At 41.8% G+C, this 26331-nt stretch overlaps 2 protein-coding genes across 7 annotated transcripts in view; both read left to right on the top strand.

Annotated features, from left to right (window-relative positions):
* Positions 1 to 26331, top strand: part of SLC1A2 (solute carrier family 1 member 2) — a 118425-nt gene that overhangs the window by 12136 nt on the left and 79958 nt on the right. For 2 of the 6 annotated variants that reach the window (XR_012159391.2, XM_073347973.2), the window contains exon 2: positions 3789 to 3894. The exons of 2 other annotated variants lie outside the window; for them this stretch is intronic. Coding sequence is in view for 2 of the 4 variants with exons in the window: in XM_073347973.2 (XP_073204074.1) it covers positions 3871 to 3894 (24 nt within the window). In the remaining 2 variants the exon portion in view is untranslated. Of the gene's footprint in view, positions 1 to 3788; positions 3895 to 26331 lie in introns of those variants that run through there. 2 more of the 6 variants (XM_073347974.2, XM_073347978.2) reach the window with 2 other exon arrangements.
* Positions 9166 to 11323, top strand: LOC140912836 (uncharacterized). Its single transcript, XM_073347981.2, has 2 exons — positions 9166 to 10127; positions 10715 to 11323. Exons 1-2 carry the CDS (start codon positions 9545 to 9547, stop codon positions 10864 to 10866), a joined length of 735 nt encoding a protein of 244 aa, XP_073204082.1. The 5' UTR covers positions 9166 to 9544; the 3' UTR covers positions 10867 to 11323.

Here is a 26331-nt window from a genome sequence, read left to right as displayed (position 1 = left end):
GTTTCATTTTGTTCATTTGCCCTCAAATAGAAGTAAGAAAGAAGTTTTGTATAGAAAAACTGGATGTTTCAATCCTCCGACAGACTAAAGTGATAACACAAAGAGATATACTGGATGCATGCTGGGATCAGTATATATTGGTATCTCTGCTGCATACTTGTGGGAGAGAGAAATTTTATATATTTCCCAACAGGTGGCAGTAAATGTCAATACTTTCTCCACTCTGAAAAGCTATCAGGCTTTTTATTTAGAAAAAAACCCAAACTCTTCTGAATTAGCTCTTTAAATCCATAATACCTTTATGACATTTATAACTGCAGCTTATTCAAAACCACATATAGTCATACATTGTTTTCAGAGTTCCTGAATCTCAGTTGGAATTCTGCTAAATATGGGAATTTTCTTATGGCTACTAATTTGATAATCTGTACAACAGCAGTTTCAGAGAATCCCTCAAATTCTAATGGAATACATGTCAGTATGTTCATGAGAGTACCTATTGTCTTTACTGCATGTTTCTAAAATTCTGCACAGTGTTCTTATCTATTTAAGATAAGACTCATGGTTAATTTGTATTAATTTCCAAGGGAGTTTATTGATTTACCTTGCTTGTAAATACCAAGTTATGATCAAAGGTAAAGCAACAGTACAAGAGGGGTTGTAAACTTTTACTAGGTTGGTTCATACTCACATATGACAATTACCTTTAAAAAAAAAAGGAAAGAAAGAGCTTTACATGAATAAAATGATAGTGATATGTTGATCAATGCTATTTTTGTTGAGGCACTATACTTTTGAAAATGCTATCGTTCAAAGAGACAGTACGAAGGTCCTGTGGCAGTTCAGGAGTTCAAGACACTTTTTGTTAGAACAAAAATGTTAACTCCAATGCCATGGCCAAATTCAGACATGGATAATTACAGCCTGCATACCCAAATAGTACCCATTGTTTAAATTGTATCCTCCACTTCCTTTCTAAACTGTGGTATTGCTATGCCCTATGAAACAGTTGTTGAATGTCACCCCAACAGTAGGTTAATTAAACTGGTGAGTTACATATCAATTTAATCTTGTAAAACGTTATGGGATCATCTGAATAGAAGGAGGTCTCTACATTTAAGATATTATTATTGTTCATTAGTATTATGGAAGTACCTAGAGGCTCAGGTTGGGGACCACTGTGTGCTAGGCTCCATACACGCATATATTAAAGAAATAGACCCTGCCCTAAACAATTTACAATCTCTATTTATGTTATGTCAAGATTCCCTCAAAGCCATAGAGAGAGAACATGCCAACATCTATTAACAGAAGTTGTCCCTGTTCTGAAAATCTTTTTCTAGATTAAAATATCACCAACAATTGATACCATGATGCTTTGACATCACTGTATAAAAGGGCTCAGGTGGGCTATGACAAATTTAATTTGTAGCATTTATTCATTCACTACAAAATAGACACAAGTCACCTTCAGAACAACAACATTGTTTGTCGTATTTAGTAAGCCAGGCACATTGACTGTATAGGAGAAGGTAAATTTCTATATCATGGGGGAACAAGTTAAGGTGTAATAATAAAAAAGATCAAATGCCAGCATTGCTATTATTATTTGCCTTTTTGACTTGCAAGGTCCACTGAAGCATCTTAGTAGGCCAGTGTATGCAGCCCTTTCATGATACTATAGAACTGAACAATTATATTTTACTATTTAGGTGTTTCCCCCACCATTTGCTATGGATTTTTTTTCTGCTCTAGTAAATGCAATTAATTTTTGAAAGTTCAGCACCAAAATTGCACAGAATTCCCCATGACCTATTGTGCATGAAATGGATTCGTTATGCAGAGATATTGGCCAGCTGACACAAAGACAATATTTAATTAATGTAATTGACTTTAAAAAGTGTTTATTGACATTTTTAATCCTAGTTGGTAGTAATAATTCATAATACGTCTGTTCTATTCAAGTGTCACATAGCAGGTAGAAAAACCCTGTGCTTTGTGAATCAGTACAGCAGTCATTGCAAATCTGAGGGGATTACACCAACCATCATAGGTCAAAGATTGTTAAAACATTCCTAACAAGAAGAGCATGGGCTGCTGGATGGCTCCAACTGACTGTTAATGAGATACAGAGCATTTCACCTTAGGGTTAGCCATTCTAATTCATCCTATGTCAATAGTGACTAAAAGCCACTGTCATTTGAAGACTGGTCTCTGAATAAGCCTGGTAACCTTCAACACTCCGTGCTCTATTGAATATGCATTTCCAATACAGAAAATCAAACAAAGACAACAATTAATGCCTGTATGGGTTGTCTCAACCTAGAGGCCAAGGGCTGAAGTGTAAATTAACCCCCTCTAATACCTAGAAGTGATCCTTCCATGTGAGGTCTGAGTGGATAATGAGCATACATCACCCCATGACTAACTTATTTCCATAACTAGTTATTTTACACAAAAACTTGTATCCCTCAACATGTATCCTTTTACATGGGGTTGGAAGGAAGAAGAAATATACATGGCATCCCGTTACTCCATCAGCTTTCCTTCTGCTTCCACTTCCCTCCCTCAAGGACCTGTGTTTTTTTTTAAACCGTTTTTCTCTTCAGTATCTTAGCTAGATTGGCCAGATTGGTCACTGTGGAGCGATGCAGGCTGTTCCTTTCACATTATCCATTCTTAGTAATTATTTCTATTAACATAGTGCCTAGAAGCCTAAATGGGATTGTAGCCTAGTTACTTTTTCACATACTAAAAGACAGTCTTTGCCCCAAACAGACAAATTACACAAAAGGTGGGACAAATGAAAGGATATCATGCTCATTTTACAGGTTGGGAACTGAAGAATAGGGTAGATTGAGTTATCCAAAGTCACACAAGTCTGTGGTGGGGCTGGGAATTGAACCCGATTACCTTCATTCCCAGTCCAGGACCTTAAAAACAAGACCATCAGTTCCTTTCAGACTACCCTTTCATACATCTCAACCTTGAGAAGGTAGATCCTCTCCTCTGGGCAGGCAGCAGAGGAGAGAGACCTAACTGAGGGAATTAAGCCATTTTTCTGGTGTAGGACTGCTGTGGCTTCCTTTCCTTTCTTTGTTTTCCCAAGAATCATAGAATATCAGAGTTGGAAGGGACCTCAAGAGGTCAGCTAGTCCAACCCCACTAAAAGCAGGACCAGTCCCCAGTGTTTGCCCCAGATCCCTAAATGGTCCCCTCAAGGATTGAACTCACAACCCTGGGTTTAGCAGGCCAACGCTCAAACCACTCAGCTATCCTTCCCCCACAAATTACTATGGAATAATGAGGTTCTTTTCTTTTTTCCGGATCATTTTTGCTGTGGCTTAAAATGACCTCTGAAAAACCAGACAACATTTTATTTGCAGCGACAGATTCCATTTCTCAGAACTGCAGTTTCTAACTGTGCTGCAATTGATGTGCTTATTAAAGGTAGTGGAAGAAACGAAACCAACGTTAAGGCATCAAGCAATATGTGCTTGAAGACTGGATCAGAAACTTCCCTGTGACTAGAAATGTATCACTGTGAAACATACAAAGAAGGGCAGAATGGAAATGTCTACAATGGCAGATAGCCAGCTCATTGCATTCCACAAAAACTTGGTTTGGTATTGCTTTGGGGGTTAACAGAAAAATATTCAAGAAATGCAGTCAAACCCCACCCTAAAACCATGGCTTATTTAACAATTTAAGGTTCAACGTGTCATGTTGCAAAAGTAGATTCTCTCTCATTACTTATGCTCTATGATGTTATATCATATCCTGTACAGCAGAACAGAGCAGCACGAGGCAAAGAAAAGTTACCAAATCTGTTAAATAATCATTCATGAAAGACAACCAGCCGTTCAGGAGATGTCCAATTTCTCGTGGAAAAATGTGAGTAAGAAAGAATGTAATGGTGTGTGTCTGTGAAACAGGCAACAATTAATTGTTGGCGCTGTGCATTAAACAGTTCTCCCTGTTTGGAGAGGGGACCCAGATTTCTACTGAAGCCTAGAGGAAATATTTGTAATTATGGCCAGCTCTACACCATTGCAAGAAAGGATTTGTGCTACTCTCACTGACTTTAAAGCGATCATGACTAGACCCAACATTGCTTACTGTACATAATGAAGAAATATCCATTTGAAGAATAATGTTAGCACAGGCAGAGAGGGGAATTAAAGAGTCCAGGGTCTATGACATCTCTGTGCTCACTGGGAGCTCCTGTAGCAGGAGAATTAAAGGCAGTCTCAATTCCCTTAGCACAGGAGCAGGCCAGAGAATCTGGCCCCTAATCTAGTCGCCTTTTAAAACCTTTTAATGCCACGTGGCCATAAATTATTCCATGACAAGTTATTCCATTGTCTATGATTATAGATGTTTCCAAGCTGTCAGTATTTATACTTTGCTAGATGGATGTGTGTTTGTTTTCATTAGGTGCCAAAAGGTACAGCAGAGCTTTGTAGGATTATTTGAAAACAAGTCAGAAAGCAGTAATAAGGCAGACAAGAAGGATCTTTGTGTTGTATCAGGGATTTAAGTATATAATTAGGGAAGTTAGTATAATTCTCCATTGTAAAAGCAAATACAAAGAGCTAGTCTAGTTATTTTGGTGCATAAATATTTGACCTGAAATAATGTATTGAGTATCCCTACCATCCTCAAAAACAAACAAACACACACAAGCAAAGAACTATTGATTAAACAGTCTCCAAGGTGGAGAAGAAACACTCTGACTTACTGTTGGTATTTAACAACAACAACATCATCTTGCCCTTCTAGGGCCTTATCCAAAGCCCATTCAAGTCAATGGAAGGGCTCCTGTTCATTTCAATGAATTTTGGATTGGGGCTCAATTGTGCATTTCATGTGAGGATCTTCGAGCATTTGATACATCTTGTCTAAATCTCTCAACATCCCTGGGTAATAGATAAGTGTTATGAAGAAAACTAAAGTACAGAATCTGAAGGACAAAATTTCAAAGGCACTTGCACACATGCAAATGTGCTAGGTGTGAGCATACAAATGTAGCTCATTGGTTAAGTGTTTTACTCTAATGGCTGGTGCCCATTGCGGATTGGAGTCTACTACTGCTTCAACCTAATGTAGTTACTTTTATAGCTCGAGTGGAGGTGGCTTGTATTTTCAGTGTTGAAGGTCCTAGGTTTAATTCTCACTGATGATCCATGGTGGGGTCATTAAACAAAAGCTGGTGTTTGTGTGTATGTACAAACCGTGGCTTGTGGGTAAAAATATCTCGATGCATGTACAAATCAAGGTTGCGTGCATGCACTGAAAGTTTGTTAAAAGTCAATGTGCAGGTTAGCACACTTACTTGTGAAACCGTGCCCCTCACTGACTTGACTAAGGTTACATCGTGAGTCATCTACAAAGCTGGGAATAGAACTCAGGAATCCTGGCTCCCAGTCCTATGTACTGTTTCCACCACAACCCTGTGCCAATGTACAGTAATCAGTATTTCAGACTTGCTAATCATATTTGTGCTTTACACAGTGATTCTTTCTCTTATCTTTTCTGTCCATGCACTGTAGTAACAATGGTTAAAATATAAATATATCTGAGTCACACATGACTGTGGATTAGTGCTAAAAATATATCAGGGTTATATCTAACAATGCAGGGGTCTGTTTTAAAATAAAGTCAATTAAGGCATTACAGAATTTTCTACAGTGCTTCCCATATCCCTATTTTCATCGCTGCAATTTATGGTTTCCACCAGTATGTTACATTTGTGTTATATTTCCTCCTCACAAGAATGATTTAGAAAGGAATGTGCGGGATGTGGTACATGTCTAACCATTATTTCAATGGCCAGCTACATACTACTTAATTGGGTTTGTCATTATAGACTCTCTCAGAATGCAGAGCTGAACTTTCCCCCACATTTGAACCACAAAGCTCTGTTAAGTCCACAGAGAGGACTTTTACTTGCCCCTCTGCTCTTTCTGGTTCAGTCAGAGAGGCTTCTATTGCATTCACATGGAAAAGTTGCTTTCAGTGGACCTTGCTGGTCCCTGCTCGATTGTTAGCAGTTATAATGCACAAGACATGAACACACTACAAATTCAGACGTAATGTGTAAGTCAGGTCCTCTTCTATTAACTTCCATACACTCAGTGAGACTCTTTTAGAACTACTCACACACATTCTGCCACTGTCCAAGGGAATCCAAGGTGGTGTAACTTACAAGATAAGGAGTTGGCAGGACTACTTTGACTTACACCTTCTTACAGCTTGCTGGAAGTTTCACCAACCTGCACTGGGGTTACACTAATGGTCAAATCCATTTTAGCATCTGGGTATCAGCTGGCATACATAATGCTCTGCAAGTTTGAACCTGGTGGATGAAACTTCCAGTACCCAAAATGAATTTGACTCATGCCTACTTATTAAACAAAGATCGTTCAGTTCTGTGTCAGAACAACAGGCCTTTGCTTGTTCAGTCTATGGTGTGGTTACTACACACCCTATTGTGGGTGTATAAGGAACAGGATAGAGATTCACAGTTGAATCTCTCCAGTCATGGGAAGACCTTACCTACAGATCAAAAGTTGAGAAAGCAGAAGCACACAGTTGCTTATGGCCGTTTGGAAAGGTAACATGCATCCCTGTGTACTGTTCAGCAACCCTTTATGTTGTGTATAGGAATTGATGCTAAAAATGACAATATTCCCAGATCTGCCATCACATGGCCTTCGGATAGTGATGAATACTGCCATATGAACAGAATATAATTTCAGTGACATATGGGAGCTATATGAAAGTGTGTAACTAACATGAAAAATGATGGATTGAGAAAGCCAAAGCAAGCCAAGCAGAAACTTCCTTTATGAGATTGTGAGGAGAGAGTTCACACATGGCAAGTGGACGTTTTGTTTACAAAATGCCATTAAGTAAGATAATAAAGCCCAATTAAGGGAATAACAGACACTCTACCATTTCCAAGTAATGATTGTAGAGTATTGCTTTCCCTGTATTTAAAGGGACACTGTCAAGATAAAAATCCAAAACTCACTCTGCCCGCAGATGTATCAAAGTGCAGAATTGGACCCAATGTATTTAAAATGTAGCTTTGTCTGTAATTCTAAGCATGCCTTTGAAAACCCCTGCTTCCCTAGCTGTTTTGTAGGAGCATGAGGGAATTCAGTATCTATAGCCTATTCAGCCCTGGGACTGCCCAGGTGGGTACTGTTTAGAGTAGTTTTTTGTGATTACTTGGGTATCTGTTCATTATCTTCAGCTCACACAAAAATATGACGTGGACCTTTCTACAGCAGCACGTTAGTATATATCAAATTCATGGCCCAATGACATACAGTTCAGCATTTCTGATTCTATACAGTAGAGGGCAGCGATATACAAATGGTCACCCTCTCTCTCTCATTGGTCTATTACAATATGAACATGAAACTCACAAGTATCCACAAATGAGTGCAACTAGAAGATACATGTAAAATACAATCCTTCACTTCACTCCATTCAAACTGGTGAAGTTTAAACTGCCTTACAGTTTAAGGGCTAAATTTTCTACCAGGGTAAATTGTTCCAGTTCCATTAACTTCAGTGGAGCTCTGCTGATTTGTTAAAAAAAAGTACAATACAATATTTAATGAGTTGCAGATTGTGTATTTTGAGGCAACCCCAACTGAAACTATCTGTACATACATACACACACACACACACACACACCTGCACACTTTGACAAGTATGCAGCATTCATGCTCAAATGGCCCAAATACATTTTTATAAATAGGGCTCTTACCATGGCAACCTAACATTGTCATGTTGATTATTCAAGAGTGAATTATTAATGGCTTTCAGCAACAGAAAATTCAATACTACATTCATTGTAGCTGTGGACTGTGATGTTGAGTGTCTCGTTGTGAAAACACTAGGAGACTTTTGTAGCAGAAAAGGTCACTGGGCTATGTAAGCCATAAGCCTCTTTCTTTTATTTATTTATTTTATCCACAAACTATATGATCTATTTTCAGAGCCTTTAAGCAGCCACAGCAGTTTAATCCATTATCCCCTCTAATTAACACAAAGAGTGGGCTATGTTTTAAAGTTAATTTCTTTCATATTTTTCCCTCAAGTTTCAAAAACCAAATAACCAATTTCATTAAAAAATCAGAGTATTTTTATGTCTAAATACTTTTTGCCCTTTAATAAACTAATACTTTAAATTATAATCTAATCAGTAATTTTAGAAATGATGATTCAAGAAATAATGTTGCTGGCATTTCCTGGCTTTTTACACAACTTTTCTTGGCAGCAATGGGATGGTTGTAGAGATGAGTCTGAAAGACTCCGAGCTTGGATCTGGGTGTAGACTAAAACTTTCCAGATGTTCACTGATGCTCAGATCCAGGCATTTGTTCCAGGCCAGTATACAGGTAGGGATAAACTTTGATGTTTGGATTATCTAAATGAGGGTAAATAGAGTGTTCAGGTTCAAGTTTTAGTTGAACTATTTATTAATTAAATAATATATTTCTCATCTTTATTCTCCTCAGAAAGAGTCTCCTAACATTCTGTTTTGCAAAATTTCCAAAAAATCTTTTAAGAGGCTTAAAACTGAAATTTTTGTATGGATTGATGCACATCTCAAAATGTAATCAAAGGGAACCACAGGCATAGCTCTGAGGGCAGGCCTTATCCTTACCTTTAAAATCATGTAAGTTTGTTCTGTTATCGCAGACACATTATCCAGTTGTCCTGGAAGGTCCAGAACTATTCCTACAAGACCTACAAAACTGGATATCAGAATGTTAAGCTTTTCAAAAGATGTGAGTGACTGAATACTGTAGGCTTCCTTTAAAACATTATAAAGAAAAGGAGTACTTGTGGCACCTTAGAGACTAACAAATGTATTTGAGCATAAGCTTTCATGAGCTATAGCTCACTTCATCGGCTTCATTATGAAGCCTGATCCTTCTTCACAGAGTTCTCAGAGTTTGGACAATAGGTTTCTCTGATTAGCCAATTTGTCTTTGCACTGAGTCTTTTCTTATCTACACTGAAGTGTTTCACTGATGGCTCCTGTCACAGTAACATTTTCAAATTATTGGAGAAAATATTGAACATTTGTTCTTAAAGAGGAACATGGAGTTCATTTAAGTTTGACTTAAGGAATTTATAGATAACAACATATGCTGCTTGCCTCAGCCCTGGTCTACACTAGGACTTTAGGTCGAATTTAGCAGCATTAAATCGATGTAAACCTGCACCCGTCCACACGATGAAACCCTTTATTTCGACTTAAAGGGCTCTTAAAATCGATTTCCGTACTCCACCCCTGACAAGTGGATTAGCGCTTAAATCAGCCTTGCCGGGTCGAATTTGGGGTACTGTGGACACAATTCGACGGTATTGGCCTCCGGGAGCTATCCCAGAGTGCTCCATTGTGACCGCTCTGGACAGCACTCTCAACTCAGATGCACTGGCCAGGTAGACAGGAAAAGAACTGCGAACTTTTGAATCTCATTTCCTGTTTGGACAGCGTGGCAAGCTGCAGGTGACCATGCAGAGCTCATCAGCAGAGGTGACCATGATGGAGTCCCAGAATCGCAAAAGAGCTCCAGGATGGACTGAACGGGAGGTACGGGATCTGATCGCTGTTTGGGGAGAGGAATCCGTGCTATCAGAACTCCGTTCCAGTTTTCGAAATGCCAAAACCTTTGTCAAAATCTCCCAGGGCATGAAGGACAGAAGCCATAACAGGGATCCGAAGCAGTGCCGCGTGAAACTGAAGGAGCTGAGGCAAGCCAACCAGAAAACCAGAGGGGTGAACGGCCTCTTCGGGTCAGAACCCCAAACATGCCGCTTCTATGATGAGCTGTATGCCATTTTAGGGGGTTCAGCCACCACTACCCCAGCCGTGTTGTTTGACTCCTTCAATGGAGATGGAGACAACACGGAAGCAGGTTTTGGGGACGAAGAAGATGATGATGATGATGAGGTTGTAGATAGCTCACAGCAAGCAAGCGGAGAAACCAGTTTTCCCGACAGCCAGGAACTGTTTCTCACCCTGGACCTGGAGCCAGTACCCCCCGAACCCACCCCAGGCTGCCTCCTGGACCTGGCAGGCGGAGAAGGGACCTCCGGTGAGTGTACCTTTTAAAATACTATACATGGTTTAAAAGCAAGCATGTGAAAGGATTACTTTGCCCTGGCATTCGCGGCTCTCCTGGATGTACTCCCAAAGCCTTTGCAAAAGGTTTCTGGGGAGGGCAGCCTTATTGCTTCCTTCATGGTAGGACACTTTACCACTCCAGGCCAGTAACACGTACTCGGGAATCATTGTACAACAAAGCATTGCAATGTATGTTTGCTGGCGTTCAAACAACATCCGTTCTTTATCTCTCTGTGTTATCCTCAGGAGAGTGAGATATCATTCATGGTCTCCTGGTTGAAATAGGGTGCTTTTCTTCAGGGGACATTCAGAGGAGCCCGTTTCTGCTGAGCTGTTTGCCTGCGGCTGAACAGAAATGTTCCCTGCTGTTAGCCACGGGGAGGGGGGAGGGTTGAGGGGGTAGCCACGAGGTGGGGGGAGGCAAAATGCGACCTTGTAACGAAAGCACATGTGCTATGTATGTAATGTTAACAGCAAGGTTTACCCTGAAAGACTGTAGCCACTGTTTTATAAAATGTGTCGTTTTAAATACCGCTGTCCCTTTTTTTTCTCCACCAGCTGCATGTGTTTCAATGATCCCAGGATCTTCTCCATCCCAGAGGCTACTGAAGATTAGAAAGAAAAAAAACGCACTCGTGATGAAATGTTCTCTGAGCTCATGCAGTCCTCCCACACTGACAGAGCACAGACAAATGCGTGGAGGCAAATAATGTCAGAGTGCAGGAAAGCACAAAATGACCGGGAGGAGAGGTGGCGGGCTGAAGAGAGTAAGTGGCAGGCTGAAGACAGGGCTGAAGCTCAAATGCGGCGGCAGCATGATGAGAGGAGGCAGGATTCAATGCTGAGGCTGCTGGAGGACCAAACCAGTATGCTCCAGTGTATGGTTGAGCTGCAGCAAAGGCAGCTGGAGCACAGACTGTCACTACAGCCCCTGTGTAACCAACCGCCCTCCTCCCCAAGTTCCATAGCCTCCACACCCAGACGCCCAAGAACGCGGTGGGGGGACCACCGGCCAACCAGCCACTCCGCCACAGAGGATTGCCCCCAAAAAAGAAGGCTGGCATTCAATAAATTTTAAAGTTGTAAACTTTTAAAGTGCTGTGTGGCATTTTCCTTCCCTCCTCCACCACCCCTCCTGGGCTACCTTGGTAGTCATCCCCCTATTTGTGTGATGAATGAATAAAGAATGCATGAATGTGAAGCAACAATGTCTTTAATGCCTCTGCAAGCAATGATTAAAGGGAGGAGGGGAGGGTGGTTAGCTTGCAGGGAAGTAGAGTGAACCAAGGGGTGGGGGATTTCATCAAGGAGAAACAAAGAGAACTTTCACACCGTAGCCTGGCCAGTCATGAAACTGGTTTTCAAAGCTTCTCTGATGCGTACTGCGTCCTCCTGTGCTCTTCTAACCGCCCTGGTGTATGGCTGCGCATAACCAGCAGCCAGGCAATTTGGCTCAACCTCCCACCCCACCATAAACGTCTCCCCCGTACTCTCACAGATATTGTGGAGCACACAGCAAGCAGTAATAACAGTGGGAATATTGGTTTCACTGAGGTCTAAGCGAGTCAGTAAACTGCGCCAGCGCGCCTTTAAACGTCCAAATGCACATTCTACCACCATTCTGCACTTGCTCAGCCTGTAGTTGAACAGCTCCTGACTACTGTCCAGGCTGCCTGTGTACAGCTTCATGAGCCATGGCATTAAGGGGTAGGCTGGGTCCCCAAGGATAACTATAGACATTTCAACGTCCCCAACAGTTATTTTCTGGTCTGGGAAGAAAGTCCCTTCCTGCAGCTTTTGAAACAGACCAGAGTTCCTGAAGATGCGAGCGTCATGTACCTTTCCCGGCCATCCCACGCTGATGTTGGTGAAACGTCCCTTGTGATCCACCAGAGCTTGCAGCACTATTGAAGAGTACCCCTTGCGGTTTATGTACTCGCCGGCTTGGTGCTCCGGTGCCAAGATAGGGATATGGGTTCCATTTATGGCCCCACCACAGTTAGGGAATCCCATTGCAGCAAAGCCATCCACTATGACCTGCACATTTCCCAGGGTCACTACCCTTGATATCAACAGATCTTTGATTGCGTGGGCTACTTGCATCACAGCAGCCCCCACAGTAGATTTGCCCACTCCAAATTGATTCCTGACTGACTGGTAGCTGTCTGGTGTTGCAAGCTTCCACAGGGCTATCGCCACTTGCTTCTCAACTGTGGGGGCTGCTCTCATCTTGGTATTCATGCGCTTCAGGGCAGGGGAAAGCAAGTCACAAAGTTCCACGAAAGTGCCCTTACGCATATGAAAGTTTCTCAGCCACTGGGAATCGTCCCAGACCTGCAACACTATGCGGTCCCACCAGTCTGTGCTTGTTTCCCGAGCCCAGAATCGGCGTTCCACAGCATGAACCTGCCCCATTAGCACCACGATGCATGCATTGGCAGGGCCCATGCTTTCAGAGAAATCTGTGACCATGTCCTGATCACTCACGTGACCACGCTGACGTCGCCTCCTCACCCGGTATCGCTCTGCCCGGTTCTAGTGCTGCATATACTGCTGGATAATGCGTGTGGTGTTTAATGTGCTCCTAATTGCCAAAGTGAGCTGAGCGGTCCCCATGCTTGCCTTGGTATGGCGTCCGCACAGAAAAAAGGCGCGGAACGATTGTCTGCTGTTGCTCTGACGGAGGGAGGGGCAACTGACGACATGGCTTACAGGGTTGGCTAACAGGGAATTAAAATCAACAAAGGGGGTGGCTTTACATCAAGGAGTATTTCAGGCAGGACTTCACGGAGGGTTCCAATAAGAAATGGTGCACCTAAGTTATTGTTCTTATTGGAACAAGGAGGTTAGTCTGGCCTCTGATTGATACATGGCTAGATTTACCTCGCTGCACCTTCTCTGTGAGTGACTGCAGTGTGACCTAGAGGAATGAGTCCCCTAGACAGGGGAGGGGGGGAAGCAAATGAGTACAAAACAAATCTGGTCTATTTCTTGTTTTGATCCACTCCATCTATCTTTTACATCTTTGGCTGGCAGTAGACGGTGCAGAAGGACTGCATGCCATCCACATCACATGGCTGCTCGGCAGAAGATGGTGCAATACGACTGCTATCCATCCTCATCTCTTGCCTGCCCAGCAGAAGATGGTACAGTACGACTGCTAGCAATCCGTATCGTCTGCCTGCTCACCATAAGATGGTTCAATAGGACTGACTGCAGGACTAAAGAGAATGACCTGGTCAAGTCACTCCAAATTTAGTCCCTGCGCCCATGTCTGCCCAGGCGCTCCTGGCCGATGTGGCCAGGAGCACCTCGGACATGACGATGATGGCTACCAGTCGTATTGCACCGTCTGCTGCCAGAAGGCAATGGGTTGCTGCTACTGTGTAGCAATGCAGTACCGCGTCTGCCAGCACTCAGGAGACATATAGTGATGGTTACCTGAGCGGGCTCCATGCTTGCCGTGGTATGGCGTCTGCACAGGTAACTCAGGAAAAAAGGCGTGAAACAATTGTCTGCCCTTGCTTTCACGGAGGGAGGGAGGGAAGGGGTGCCTGACGATATGTAGCCAGAACCACCCGCGACAATGTTTTAGCCCCATCAGGCATTGGGATCTCAACTTAGAATTCCAATGGGCAGCGGAGACTGCGGGAACTGTGGGATAGCTACCCACAGTGCAACACTCCGGAAGTTGACTCTAGCCTCGGTACTGTGGAAGCACTCCGCCGAGTTAATGCACTTAGAGCATTTCCTGTGGGGACACACACACTCGAATATATAAAACCGATTTCTAAAAAACTGACTTCTATAAATTCGACCTAATTCCGTAGTATAGACATACCCTCAGTCTGTGAGGGTATTATACTTGTGCCTTAGGTAACTGAAGGCCTTTAATTAATACATTAGGGACCAAATTCAACTTTGGCATAAGTGGATGCAAATTCCAATGAAGTCAATTGTAGTTATGCTCAAGTATAAAAGGGCAAAATTTGGGCCTAAGGCTGACTATTGCTGCAAAGAAGTGGATGATTTAATGAATGTTAATAGTTTTACTGATTATCTGACTGGAACTAATCCAGCCCCCAAAATGTTCTCATGTTAAATTTGGGATGCGTTCTTCGGGGTCTTTCATTATCTGTGATCTTCAAGGTCCTGGTTAGGATCATGAAGGGGACCTTTCTAGCACAGAGCTTTATTTCCCTTCAAGAACTGGTAATTCAGTATGGTACAGGGTGCAGCTAGCTCTGTCTTTATTCTTTGTGGATTTAGGTTTGGAGCTACTTAGGTTTTGGGGATAAAATCAGGCTTGATTTGAGAAGCAACTTGACTGAAGTCTAGGGGAGCTGAACCTGACTACACTAGACCAATTCCATTTCCTGGTGATATCTTGATTCTACGTCTGTTACATGGTGCTCATAGAGAGAGTGCTTCCACTCCTAGCTTTCCATACGGTGATGGTGCATATGCTCAAGCTTCATCATATGTTGACAAAGAGTTTTATAAACTTGAGGATGCAGATTTTCCCCACAGCTCTCCTCTAGCTCTCTTTACACTCCAGATGGGCATTACTATGCAGGAACAAGATCAAAGACAGGTTTGATGTACTTGGATGGAAAAAGAGTGCTAGGGGTCTAGGGCAGGTGATGCTTCCTCATCAGCCAAACAGTCATGAACCATATCTGCTCAGTTGCCCATCATAGGACTTTAATGAGCACACTGAAAAAATGAAACAGGGGAAGCAGAGAGGTAACAGCCATTGCTTTGCAGAGGCACCCACCTGGTGCATTGCTCATCAAAAAGACAAACTGAAGCGCAGGCGGCCTTGCTGACAGTCATTCAAGCCAGCTTATACTTCACTGCACTCTGACAGAAAGGAATGTGTGTTCCCATTGCTGAGAATACTATAGGAATTCAATATTTGATAAAAACCAAAATAACCCCAGCAACTGACCTAGAATATACAGGGTAGCATAACAGCTGGCTACTTGGAGACACTGAAAGGTAGAGGGAGAGTTATGCATACACAAGTATGGGGAAGTTTTCTATATTAGTCCACCAAAATAAGAGAGCAAAGCAGGGTTGTTACCTATCTTTACTGGAGGCAAGGGGGAGAAAACTCAATAAGTTTGTGTGAAGTTTTAAGTATCTGAGAATCATGGAGTATATGTGCTTAGCACAGGATTTTCCACTAATATTTGGGCAGCATCCTGAGATATAGAACTCCAGAGTTAAACATGCATTTTCAGCTCCAAGGAGGGAAAGGAATTAATTAGCTTTCTCCAAGGAGATATAATTAGGAACAGTGAGATAGAATGAAACAAAGTAGAAATTAGGTTGAGTATCCAGAAAAAATTCCTAATGGATGGCTGTATTTATTTATTAATGATGAGATTCATTAGGCTGTGGCATAGTTTCCCAGGGAAAATAGTAGAAGATCCATTACTTCATCCTTTAACAGTGGACTGGCCAAATCACTCAACTATACTATAGGGAACGATCCTAGATTGTCATGTGTGATGGCCTAGATGGCCTAACGTGTGTCTGTTTTATCTCTTATTTCATTGGGGGGTGATTTTCAAGGGCACAATGGAAGTTAGGAGCCCACCTCCTCTCATCAATTCTCCTTAGGAGATGGGTAGTCTAACTGGCTTTAAAATCTGGAATGTTTTGGGGATATTTTTGGGATACACTCAGTGGGCACAGCACAACTGATGGAGAAGGATCACCTATCCACCTGCATAGTCTATGATCATCGCTATGATGTCTGAGCACTTTCAAAAGGCCAGCTTTGTTCTAGGAGGAAAAGTATGTCTTTTAGCACTATGTGCATGAAAAAGGCTCAGATTGCCAGTCTGAGGTAAATGCGTCCTAATGACTAGGACCATGGGAGATCCTGAACCATATGTCAATGGATACTAAACAATGGGGATAAAAGAGACTCAGCATGTGAGCAGTGTGTGCGATTTATCATACCCGCACTCAGACTACCTGTAGTGGGGTGGTTACCCGCTGCAGCCCAGACAGGGCTGAAGGCAGCCCGGGGAGAGGGCTGGGGCTGTGGGGAAAAGCCCAGCCGGATTAAGGGAGCAGCTGCAGTTGTGGCCAGCTCAATCTGGCCCAGCTGGCCCCTATAAGAGGCTGTGAGCTAGGAGCCCAGTCAGTCTCCTTCTGCTTGTAGGTGCTGAGCAGGACACCTAGTTTGGAGCAGGGCTGGGGAAGGGCCAGAGGAGCCAGGCCCCAGGCCTGACTACAGGCCGAATAGGTGCAGGGTTGTGGAGAAGCAGCAGGTCCAAACCCCCTTGCCTGTAATGAGTGACATATACACTGCAGTCTGCCCCCGATATAAGGGGCTACGTGGGGACTGGCAGTAGCTCAAAGTGAGGTGGGGTTAGAGGGTGGGGGTTCCCTTGGGTGGGGAGACCCAGAACCTGAGAGTGTGGGGGTACTGCCAGGGCGGCAGCACCCCAGAGAAAGGGGCACTGGGTCCTGGGAGGGACATCAGGCTGGTGGTAAGGTGGATCACTGGCCTGCAGAGGGTACTCTGATGGCTGGATGAGATAATTCCTGACAACAACCAGCAGGAGGTGCTGCAGGGGTGAGTCCAAACCTTTACACTGCCATTAGGGGATGTTTTAACTGCTCAGTAAAGGCAGAAGTAATCATGATTCAGAAATAACAGACAACTCCCTCTTCCTCATCACTGTAAAAGGAAACATTACCAATCAAATAGCAAGAAATGCAATAAAATACTCAGGAAATGCCTTTGGGGTTTTGGAGCATGGAATTTTTTCTCAGCTCTTCTATCATTATTACCATGCAAAGCCCAGGGGGCCTGATGTAATGGGTCTAAAGGATGGCTGGCTGGCTAATGCTCCAGAAATCCTTCTAATGCAACAATATGTAGGTGAATGGGAACGGGCCAGGTCTCTCAGCTGATGTGATTAGTACAATTTTTTTTTTTGCATACATTCTTTGCTTCACATGAATGAGATAAATAGTGAGTTACTGCAAGCTCTAGGGGCTTTCTTTCTAGCAAAAATAATTCCTCTTCTTGCTGATATTTTCCACCCATTCCTATTACTAACTTTCAGATCTTTTCCTTTTTTCCAGTTAGCAGGCAGCCAAGTCATCTGTTGTTCCAACAACTTTATCCATGGTTCTCTTTGCACAGACTGGCAGGAGTTAAACCCTACCATAATCAGCAAGCTGACTTCCCCTTCAGAGATGGTATGAATTGCTGCCAGGAATCTAAGACCTGAAATTCATGCCCAAAATAGGACAAAAACACTACCACTACAGTCTCATTTATGAGTTCTAGTGGAGTATCACTGAGATAGTTGCTTGTATTTACAAGGCACTCAACTGCCCTGTAATTCAACAAACATCCCATGCTTAGCAGCAGATTGGTGTCTCATTTTAGGAAAAATTGCAAAGTCTGCAGTCTTTTCTTATAGGTATTTGTATCTCTGTCTCTGAAATGAAGATGAAAATGCTGGGATTATGTAGCATATAAGAGAAGAGTTATAGCCCAATTGTGCAAAGTTTGCTCTCTGTCATCTGACCGGGATGAGAGTGGTGTAGCCAAGTGGGCAGCCAGAGCCAAAACCAAGGGTAAAACCAGAAGGCAGAAACTGAGAACCAGAGCCCAGGGTCAAGCTGGAATCTGTAGTCAAGAGCCAGAGGTGAGGGTCAAACTGGAGGTCAGTAACTGGAGTGGGCAGGGTAGCAGGCAAGGAGGAGTTTAAGGCAAGGGTAGGACAGCTGCAAGGCTGGGTGCAAGGCAGGAGCAGAAAGAACAAGGTAATGCAGGAACATGCACAGTGGTGGGTAAGAGCATTGAGAAACCATCAAGCTGCTTCTCCTGCTGGCTTAAGAGCTGGCCTGCTTGCCCCTGCTGCCAATCAGGTGGTGTGGCCAGTCTGCTGTAGGACAGCTGTACTGATGAGGCTTCCTGGAGACTAGCTCTGCTGCAGGCCCCGATTCCTGACACTCTTACAAGCAGTCCCATTGAAGCCAATAGGGCTACGTGCATAAATAAGAGTTGCAGAATTGAGCCTTTTATAGATATTTAAGATTGTAGGGCCAGGTTCTCTGCCTCACAGAGTTGATGCTTGGTGAAGCAGGGAGGGGTCTGGGAGGGAGCCTGTTATAGCTTCTTGGCTGAGGCTCTGCCAACCCTGGCTTCTCTAACTTGCACTAGTAATAATCCTTAAGAGCTGTCTGCCAGCTGAGGATAGAAGAGCACTGCCCACTCTGGCTATTCATCCTCCACACCTCTCCCTGATCTTAACATGCCCTTCTCTGCTTCCAGCATGCCCACTGCACTGGGAGCTTCAGGGAGAGTAGCTAGGATGGCTTTCTGCCTACTGGGGTCTCCAGAGGGTTGTGGCTAGTGTCCGCTCCCTTTGTGCCATCAAATCAGCATGAAGGAAGTGGACTGGGGCAAGGAAACGGCTCCCTGGTGCATGCAGTGAATAGTGATCAGGCTTTCTTGCAGTACAGGGGAAGAGAGCACTCAGAATTAATGGCAGGAAGATTGAGAACAGAAAAATAAAAGGAAATAAGTCTCCATACAGCATATTCTCAGACTGTGGAACCGCTGTGGAAGTCTGTGGAACCGCTCTATCCAACGGGGCATAGAGTCAAATAGAGAGGCTTTAAACAATATGAATGATTTAGTATTAATCTTCCAATCTATAGGGGCCCACCCTTTGCCAGGGAGCCTCTCTCATACATTATAACACAATATAATATCAATGGCTGCCCATAAGTCTGCCATAAGTTCATCTCCTCTTCAATAGCTGAGAAAAGAGACCTTTGGTAGTTATATAGGCTAAGATAAAGGAAACAAAATCTCATGCCTAATGCAAGAAAACTAGAGACAGGTGTGAGTTCTGCCTCCTTAAAATACAGTGAGTAATTACAGGCAGAGCTGTGTGAATTTGTTTCTCCCTCATGAGTCTAAAAATACCCAAAGAAAGAGAGAGAAACAAACTAAGAAAAACACAGCTGGGCGAAGCCCCCCTCCTCCAGACACTATTAAGATTACACTAGAATCTTCAACAGGGAAGTGTCACAATCATTCTAGTTGACTTTTTGTAGTTCATTTACAATAGGTCTTCTCTTCAATGGGGTATATGTAAAGGAGGATTAATTGAAAAGCCATTTGGTATCTTCTTGCAGCTCACCACAAATCTGAGCTAAGATTTATCAAGAGATCAGCCTTGTCCATGGAACAGCAAAGATTAGCCAGGGTTTAAAATAAAACTCCTTGAAAAAGTTCACTAAAAGTAAACTCCCCCCTGCCATTCACTTTTTATTATGTGTTGTGTTTGTGTGTGTGTGTGTGAGCGGCGGGGAATATTGCTGTTTAGGACCCCAATGGGCTAGCTCCCTCGGTACTCATAAAAAGAAAAGGAGTACTTGTGGCACCTTACAGACTAACAAATTTATTTGAGCATAAGCTTTCATGAGCTACAGCTCACTTCATCAGCTTATGCTCAAATAAATTTGTTAGTCTCTAAGGTGCCACAAGTACTCCTTTTCTTTTTGCGGATACAGACTAACACAGCTGCTACTCTGAAATCTGGTACTCATGATATTCAAGTGACATATTTTACAAACTCTAAAGGCTACTTCCAAAAGTTAATTGGTGCTCTGTCATTAAACAACCCAACCAACCAACAAGTAAGCATACAGTGGAACTCTTCAATTAAAAAGGCAACAAGATATTGAAATATACTGGGTGCCACAGTAGTTTTCTTTGAATCAGGTTTCAAACAGGAATTATTTTGGAGTCGTTCTGTGGCCTGTGTTATACAGGAGATCAGACTAGACGAAATCCTGATCTTCTGGCCTCCGAATCTATGAATCTGTGTGAATCTGTAAATTTGACAAATCCTTACATTTATTTGTAATTTAGGGGACCCCTTAATGAATTAAAGGGGAGGATAGGAGATGGAATGATTCTGCCAGTTGAGTTTGAAAAGTAAACAGTATGACTTCTCAAGTCAGCACAAATGGGGAAAACACACACTGATTTAAAACAAGCCTCAAATGGCTGTTGTGAAGGATGATGATTAGCAAGACTGAAGGCAATCGAGGCCTTTACTGTTTGTTTTTTAGTAAAGTTTATTAGATTTAACGTGACATTAGATAGTTTTAGTGGAGACAATTAAAAAAAGCAAGCAACCCATTAAGTCTATATTTGCATTATAACACCTAGTCATGGACCAAATAGCCATTGTGATACGCACTGTACAAACACACATTTTCTAGTCCTTAAAACATACACACTAGTTATTTGGAGCACCAATATTTCTACAGTAATACTTGGATAGTGAATATTCCATTTGCACCTGCCATAGGAAAACATTACCTGTTTTGTTTTGGGTGATATTCTAAGTTTAGTTTTTAATGGTGGATTTTACTGTTCAGCATGAGTGAATTCCATAGCCTACATGTACCAAAAGTTGCTGCTGTTGCCATCCACGGATGAAATGAAGACAGAGTGTGTCTCCTTAAAAAAAAAAAAAAAAAAGATCAGATACATCAGATCATGTCGTTCTGTGGAAAAATCACTGGCTTTTTCTTCAATTCAGAAAATTCTGCTAATCTCCCAAATTGCAAATGTAGGATTTGTTTAAATTTAAGAATATCAGCAAGGTATCTTTTCACACATGCCTACTGCAGTCTCTTGAGCTATTTGTGGATCTATCACCTTGGGCCAAGTTCACTGGTGATGTAAACAAAGATGCAAGTGAAGTATCATTGGCAGCTGATCAGGGGGTACTGTTGGGCCCTGTCTGGTATGAGATGATCAGAAAATGACTTGACCAATTTGGCTTTCAGTGGGTGTGCAAAACGAGTGTAATATACACACCAAGCAGATGGAGAGGATGTGGCAAGAAAAGTAACTAAGGTAAAGCAACGCACTCTTTGAAGTTCACACATGCCTCGAACTGGACTTTAATAATGGGACCTGTCCATGGGAATGGTTTCCTTTGCAAGATCAAGGCCCCATTCCATAACAAATGGTTCAACACACTCCTGTCCATTTTCAGAATAACTTGCACCTGATGTGCTACTTACATTACTGTCATCAATGTTTGGAAGATGGCTCAAACTTACATGGAAGTTCCACTGTTTATTCCAGTCTGACTATGATCCCTTGATTCTCCCAGAAGAGTCTTTGGGAAAGTTTATTAATAGGATCAGGAATGGAGGGGAATGTGTTGGACATGCACCTGAGACTTGTATTCCACTTACGTCTTTGGTAGATTTATGAGTGGGCTGGCTCACTGTCCAGGAGACGTGAATCAAATCATGAGATTCAGTCAGATGGGGGAGGGGTAAAATATTCAAAAGTACCTGAGAGATTTGAAAGTCAATGGGACTTAGGTTCCTAAGTCACTTAGGCACATTTGAACACTTTACCTGAGATTCTATCATCAGATCTGTCAAGGACTATAATCAGGTGACCCATTTCTCTTCCCATTAGATCTAAGAAAATCAGAAATGCTGTTATCACATACAATAAGGATCCTGGAAAATGATAACTGAATACTTTACTATTTGTTTGCCCTAGACTGTGACCTTTTATGGATGTGGTAGACAGATGGGTTGCTTTACTAAAATGTCATCTTAGAGCTTGATGAATTGATTAAACTCCGCCATTATTCTGAATGGCAGATTTTGCCTTATTACCGTTCTTCCTGCAGCATTCTAGCAGCTTCAGCTTTACCTCTGGAGAAGGAGCAACCATAGGATATATTTTTTAGAATAGTTAATACTCGAGCTGCAGTTTGGAATAAGCAGAAACAAGGGTTATGGATGAAAAGCTGGCTTAGTTTGCTTTCTGCACAGTGTTTTATGCTTTCAAAAATGCACTGGGCTTTCCTTTCATGTGTCAGAAAACTGAAAGTTATTAGCTTTACAAGATGGAAGCAACTGCACTGGTCAGTGAGTTATGAAATACAGTTACACATACACCACATGATACATATATTTAGAATGAAAATAGTGATTCAAACTATTTTAGCACAATCAGACCAATGGGGTTTCTACTTTGCTTCTCAGTATTGGATTTATTCGGTTGGCACCATATTTTATAGAGTTTCTGTGTCCAACATTTTGCTGCATTTTGAGACGAGCCTGCCACATGACATGTAACTGTTTAAATATAAAAGGCCAGATCCTGATACACTTAGATTAGAATAACACCTGGTGCTACTCAGTGTGAGTAAGTGTATCAGAATCTATCACCAGAATAAGCTCTTTGCAAAATGAGATGGAATATTTATTTCTCTAACAAAATATTTTGTAGTAGTTCTTCTGTGAAACGCAAAAGTGATTTAATATGGTAAGAGATATTAGCTTCCTCTTTGTTTTCTCTTTCCAAAGAGGTCACTTGGGAGGTATAATTAGAACAAAGAGTTTAGTGCATGATCTGCGTTAAAACTCCCTGCTTTTCAAACACATTTGTCATGGAATTTGGTATTAATAATCCAAAGGTTTGAGTCATCCAGAACATTGGAAAGAGAAATATTTAGAAAATTATCCATCCATGGGAAACTAAGTTAAGTGAGCAGACACCAAAATGTTTGTCAGTTAAAATCTAGTTTTTTACTATTTTAACTATTGAATTTAATAGAGTAATAGTGTAAAAGAGGAATGGTGCCAGTGGCGAATCAGGTCCAAAAAGTGCTGCAGAATCATGCCCTGATTCTAATTTAAGCCTCTATATACCAGGAGTAACTGCACTGAAATCAATAGGCCAAATTCTCTTCTCAGTTACAGCCATGCAACTTTCATTGACTTCAATGGGAACAGCACTACGTAAATGTAAGAAGAATTTGACTTAAAGTTACACTACTGTAAAACTGGTATAAGAGAGACCAGTGTGTGCGTGTGTGTGTGTAATACATAAATTTCCTGTTTAGCCCACTCTTCTATATATATGTAAAGTTATGTCCCGGATTCTGATCTCAGTTATGTGGGTGGAAAATCAAATGTAACTCCCATGTCTCCCAATTACCAACTGTGTAACTGAATTCACTGGTTTTTCACTGAATTACTCCTGCTTACCATTGGGGTAATTGAGATCAGAATCTGGCCTTCTGCCTTTTCTACCCTAGATAGAGCACAGCTTTAAATAAAGTAGGAATGTGTGGATAATGAGGGTCTAAGTGCATTTATTTTTGATTCACAAACATGATACAGAGATATCAAAAGCAATGAAATAAAAATCAGATTCAGAATGACATATGATGGAGTACAACCGTGCTTACAATACATCAGAAAGGCTCTGCAGTGGGTCAGTCTTACTGTTTTCTATACTATTTTTTAATCCTGTTTTTACACTCTAGACAAAAGACACATCATGGACTAAAGTGACTTGGCTGTTATTTGCTAAGTCTGTAACTGTGCTTGTAATGAGGAACTTGAAACATAGATCATTTAATTGGCTCCCGTAGAGACATCTGCAGGGTGGGGGGTGTAAAATGCATTGGGAGCTGAGACTATAAAATTGAAATCATAAAAGGATACTCTGCAACTGTCCGAAATATGGTTATAAGAAAAGGAGTACTCCTTTTCTTTTTGCGAATACAGACTAACATGGCTGCTACTCTGAAACCTGTAAATATGGTTATGTATTTTTTTTATCAATAGCTCGCTACTTCTGTTGTCTTGAATAATAACCAAGGTAGAAAGGAACAGAAATGTAAAGTTCACATAAGGACGTATTTACCCTCATTTTAAATTAGCCCAGGGAAAGTTCTGGGGTTGTCTGAGGATTACCTGAAGAGGCACCCCAGCCTGCCAAGACCAGTCTGTTACAAGATAAGAGAGGTTGCTGTGGACTCCCTGAGGCCTTCTTCTAGATTTCTGTTTTGCCACAGTTTGTGTGATTCCCAGACTCCAGAGTCTTTCTAAGAATAGAAAATGACAGACAGTGTGTAAGCTTACCAATGAGAGGTGCATGGTGGGTATGTGGCTAGTAAGACAATTTGAGTAATTTTGTTTATGATTCTCCTCTGGAGGTCTTTATTAGAGTACGCTCCAGCGGTTTCTCATGCCAGTAGATGAATTTCCTTTTTCTTTTTTTAAATGTAAAATTTTTTTTGCAGTGCTAATGATAAAATGATGATAGTAATGCAGTACTTTGTACTTCTGTTATGACGTTCAAACTAGTTTCTAAAAAATGCTTTAGTTAAACATCATAGCACACCTCTGTAGAAGGTAATATTAATATTATTTTACAGCAGGGTAAACTGAGGCGTACAGCAGTTCAGCAACTTAACCACTATACTACTTTAGTCCAGTGGCAGAACTAAGAACAGAACTAAGGGGTCCTGACTCCATGTCCTTGTTTTTTGCTGGGGGTCAAATTCATAACTAGCAGAAGCAAACTTAACCCCATTGAATTCAGTCGAACTGAGCCAGCTTACTTCAGTGTAAATTTGGCCTTAGAAATACATATGAAATCATCTTATTAATTATCCTTCTAGTCTCCACCCTGGCCCAACTGCATGATTAAGTAAAAGTAAACACACACACACGAACCTCTATATATCTTCATTATTCAATTATTTCCATTGGCCAAACTGAATATCTGGTCATTCCTCTCAGTCTCTGAGCTGTGGATTCTTTTCTAACAGACCTTTCAAATGGTTGCCAGATGTCATACCAGTCTTTTATTGGTTTTAGGTCCAAAGAGATTTTCTATTAAGTCTGCTACCCAACTCCTCTCTGATGTCCTTTTTGTCTTAGCATTATCAGTTTTCCTAGCTAGACCTAAAGGTCCAAAATCTGAACCAACTGGTAAAAGTCCCATTGTCTTCAGCAGGCCCGTGATGTGACCCTCAATCAGCTATTTATGTTTTCAAAAATTCAGAACAATGATCACAGATGGAAAGACATTAGTAAAATAATCAGTATGTGCATAAGTTTAAAAACATAAGGAATTGCCATCCTGTAACAGATCAGTTATTCCCTAAAATTATTAATAAAGCTGGTCAGAAAATGTGGGTTTTTTTGTGAAAAAAGATTTTAAATGAAAAATTTTAAATTCCCCCCAAAATTTTTCACAGAAACTTTCTGGCCTTCCAGTGAAAAACAATTTGATTTATGGGTTTTAATCTAAAAAATGAAAAAATTAGAAAAACAAAAATTTCCAGCAAAAATATATGGTTTGAAAAAGGCCATTTTTGTGAATAAAATTTCAAGTGAAATTTTGGACTAGTTTGGTCTAATAACATGCTTTTTATTGCACTTAATGCCTGATGATCCAACTTAAACCCCAATAATGCACCTTGCCCTGAAATTACCATAGTGGGATTTCTTCTTGGGCCCTGCTGATGATAACTATATGCCCTGAAGTAGGAGCACTGATTGCTCTTGTAATTTACCTCAGCTCATATAATATTAGATGTTGCTCTTTTATTTTTAATCAAGTCTAGTCATTTGTTTGAAGCTCACTAAGCTATAGACTCCAATTAAGTCTGATGGCAGTCAGTTGAGAACGATAATTATACATGTGTTTGTGTTTGATAGGGGAGAAACAGTATCATATGGTGCATTTTTTTATTCACCAGATTGTACATCCATTTCCAGTGTCCCCAAAGGAATTTTCATAGATAATTATTTCCATGCTGCAGTAACATGAGTTTGGGGATGGGAGTACTCTTTGATGCCTTTGCAAAAACTAATATTTGAAAAAGTTTAAACCGCCCACTGGACAGACTCCTTGCAGAATGTATGTATTGTCACTCGAGTCCTTTAAAACTGCATTAGAGAAAACTGGGGAGAGTTACAGTAGGAAAAGCCTTGAGAAAGGCTGAGGTGGAGTGGGAAGGAATAGAGTAGGTAGAGATCCTAGTGCAGAACTGAACCATTCTTTTTAGACACTGGCTTGTATTGGGGATGGTGTGGAACAACCCCATACCAGGGGAGTTCTGGGGTAGACTATGCCTGGGAATCCCTCCTGGAGCTCCTCAGCACCCAGAGGGGGTATTCCTTTCAGGGAAGGCATTGTGGTTCCATCTGAGTGTACCATCACAGTATGGAAGGGATGGAGAAACCTTGGCTCCCCAACTTGCCTGCCCCTGTTTGGGTGGCTTGTGCCTGAAGATGCACCAAGAGAGAGATGCATATGGACTGCAATGGTTACCCAG

This window comes from Lepidochelys kempii, chromosome 6 (assembly GCF_965140285.1).
Source record: "Lepidochelys kempii isolate rLepKem1 chromosome 6, rLepKem1.hap1, whole genome shotgun sequence".
In the NCBI taxonomy this organism is placed as follows: Eukaryota; Metazoa; Chordata; order Testudines; family Cheloniidae; genus Lepidochelys; species Lepidochelys kempii.
This window is presented reverse-complemented; position numbering and strand designations above follow the sequence as displayed.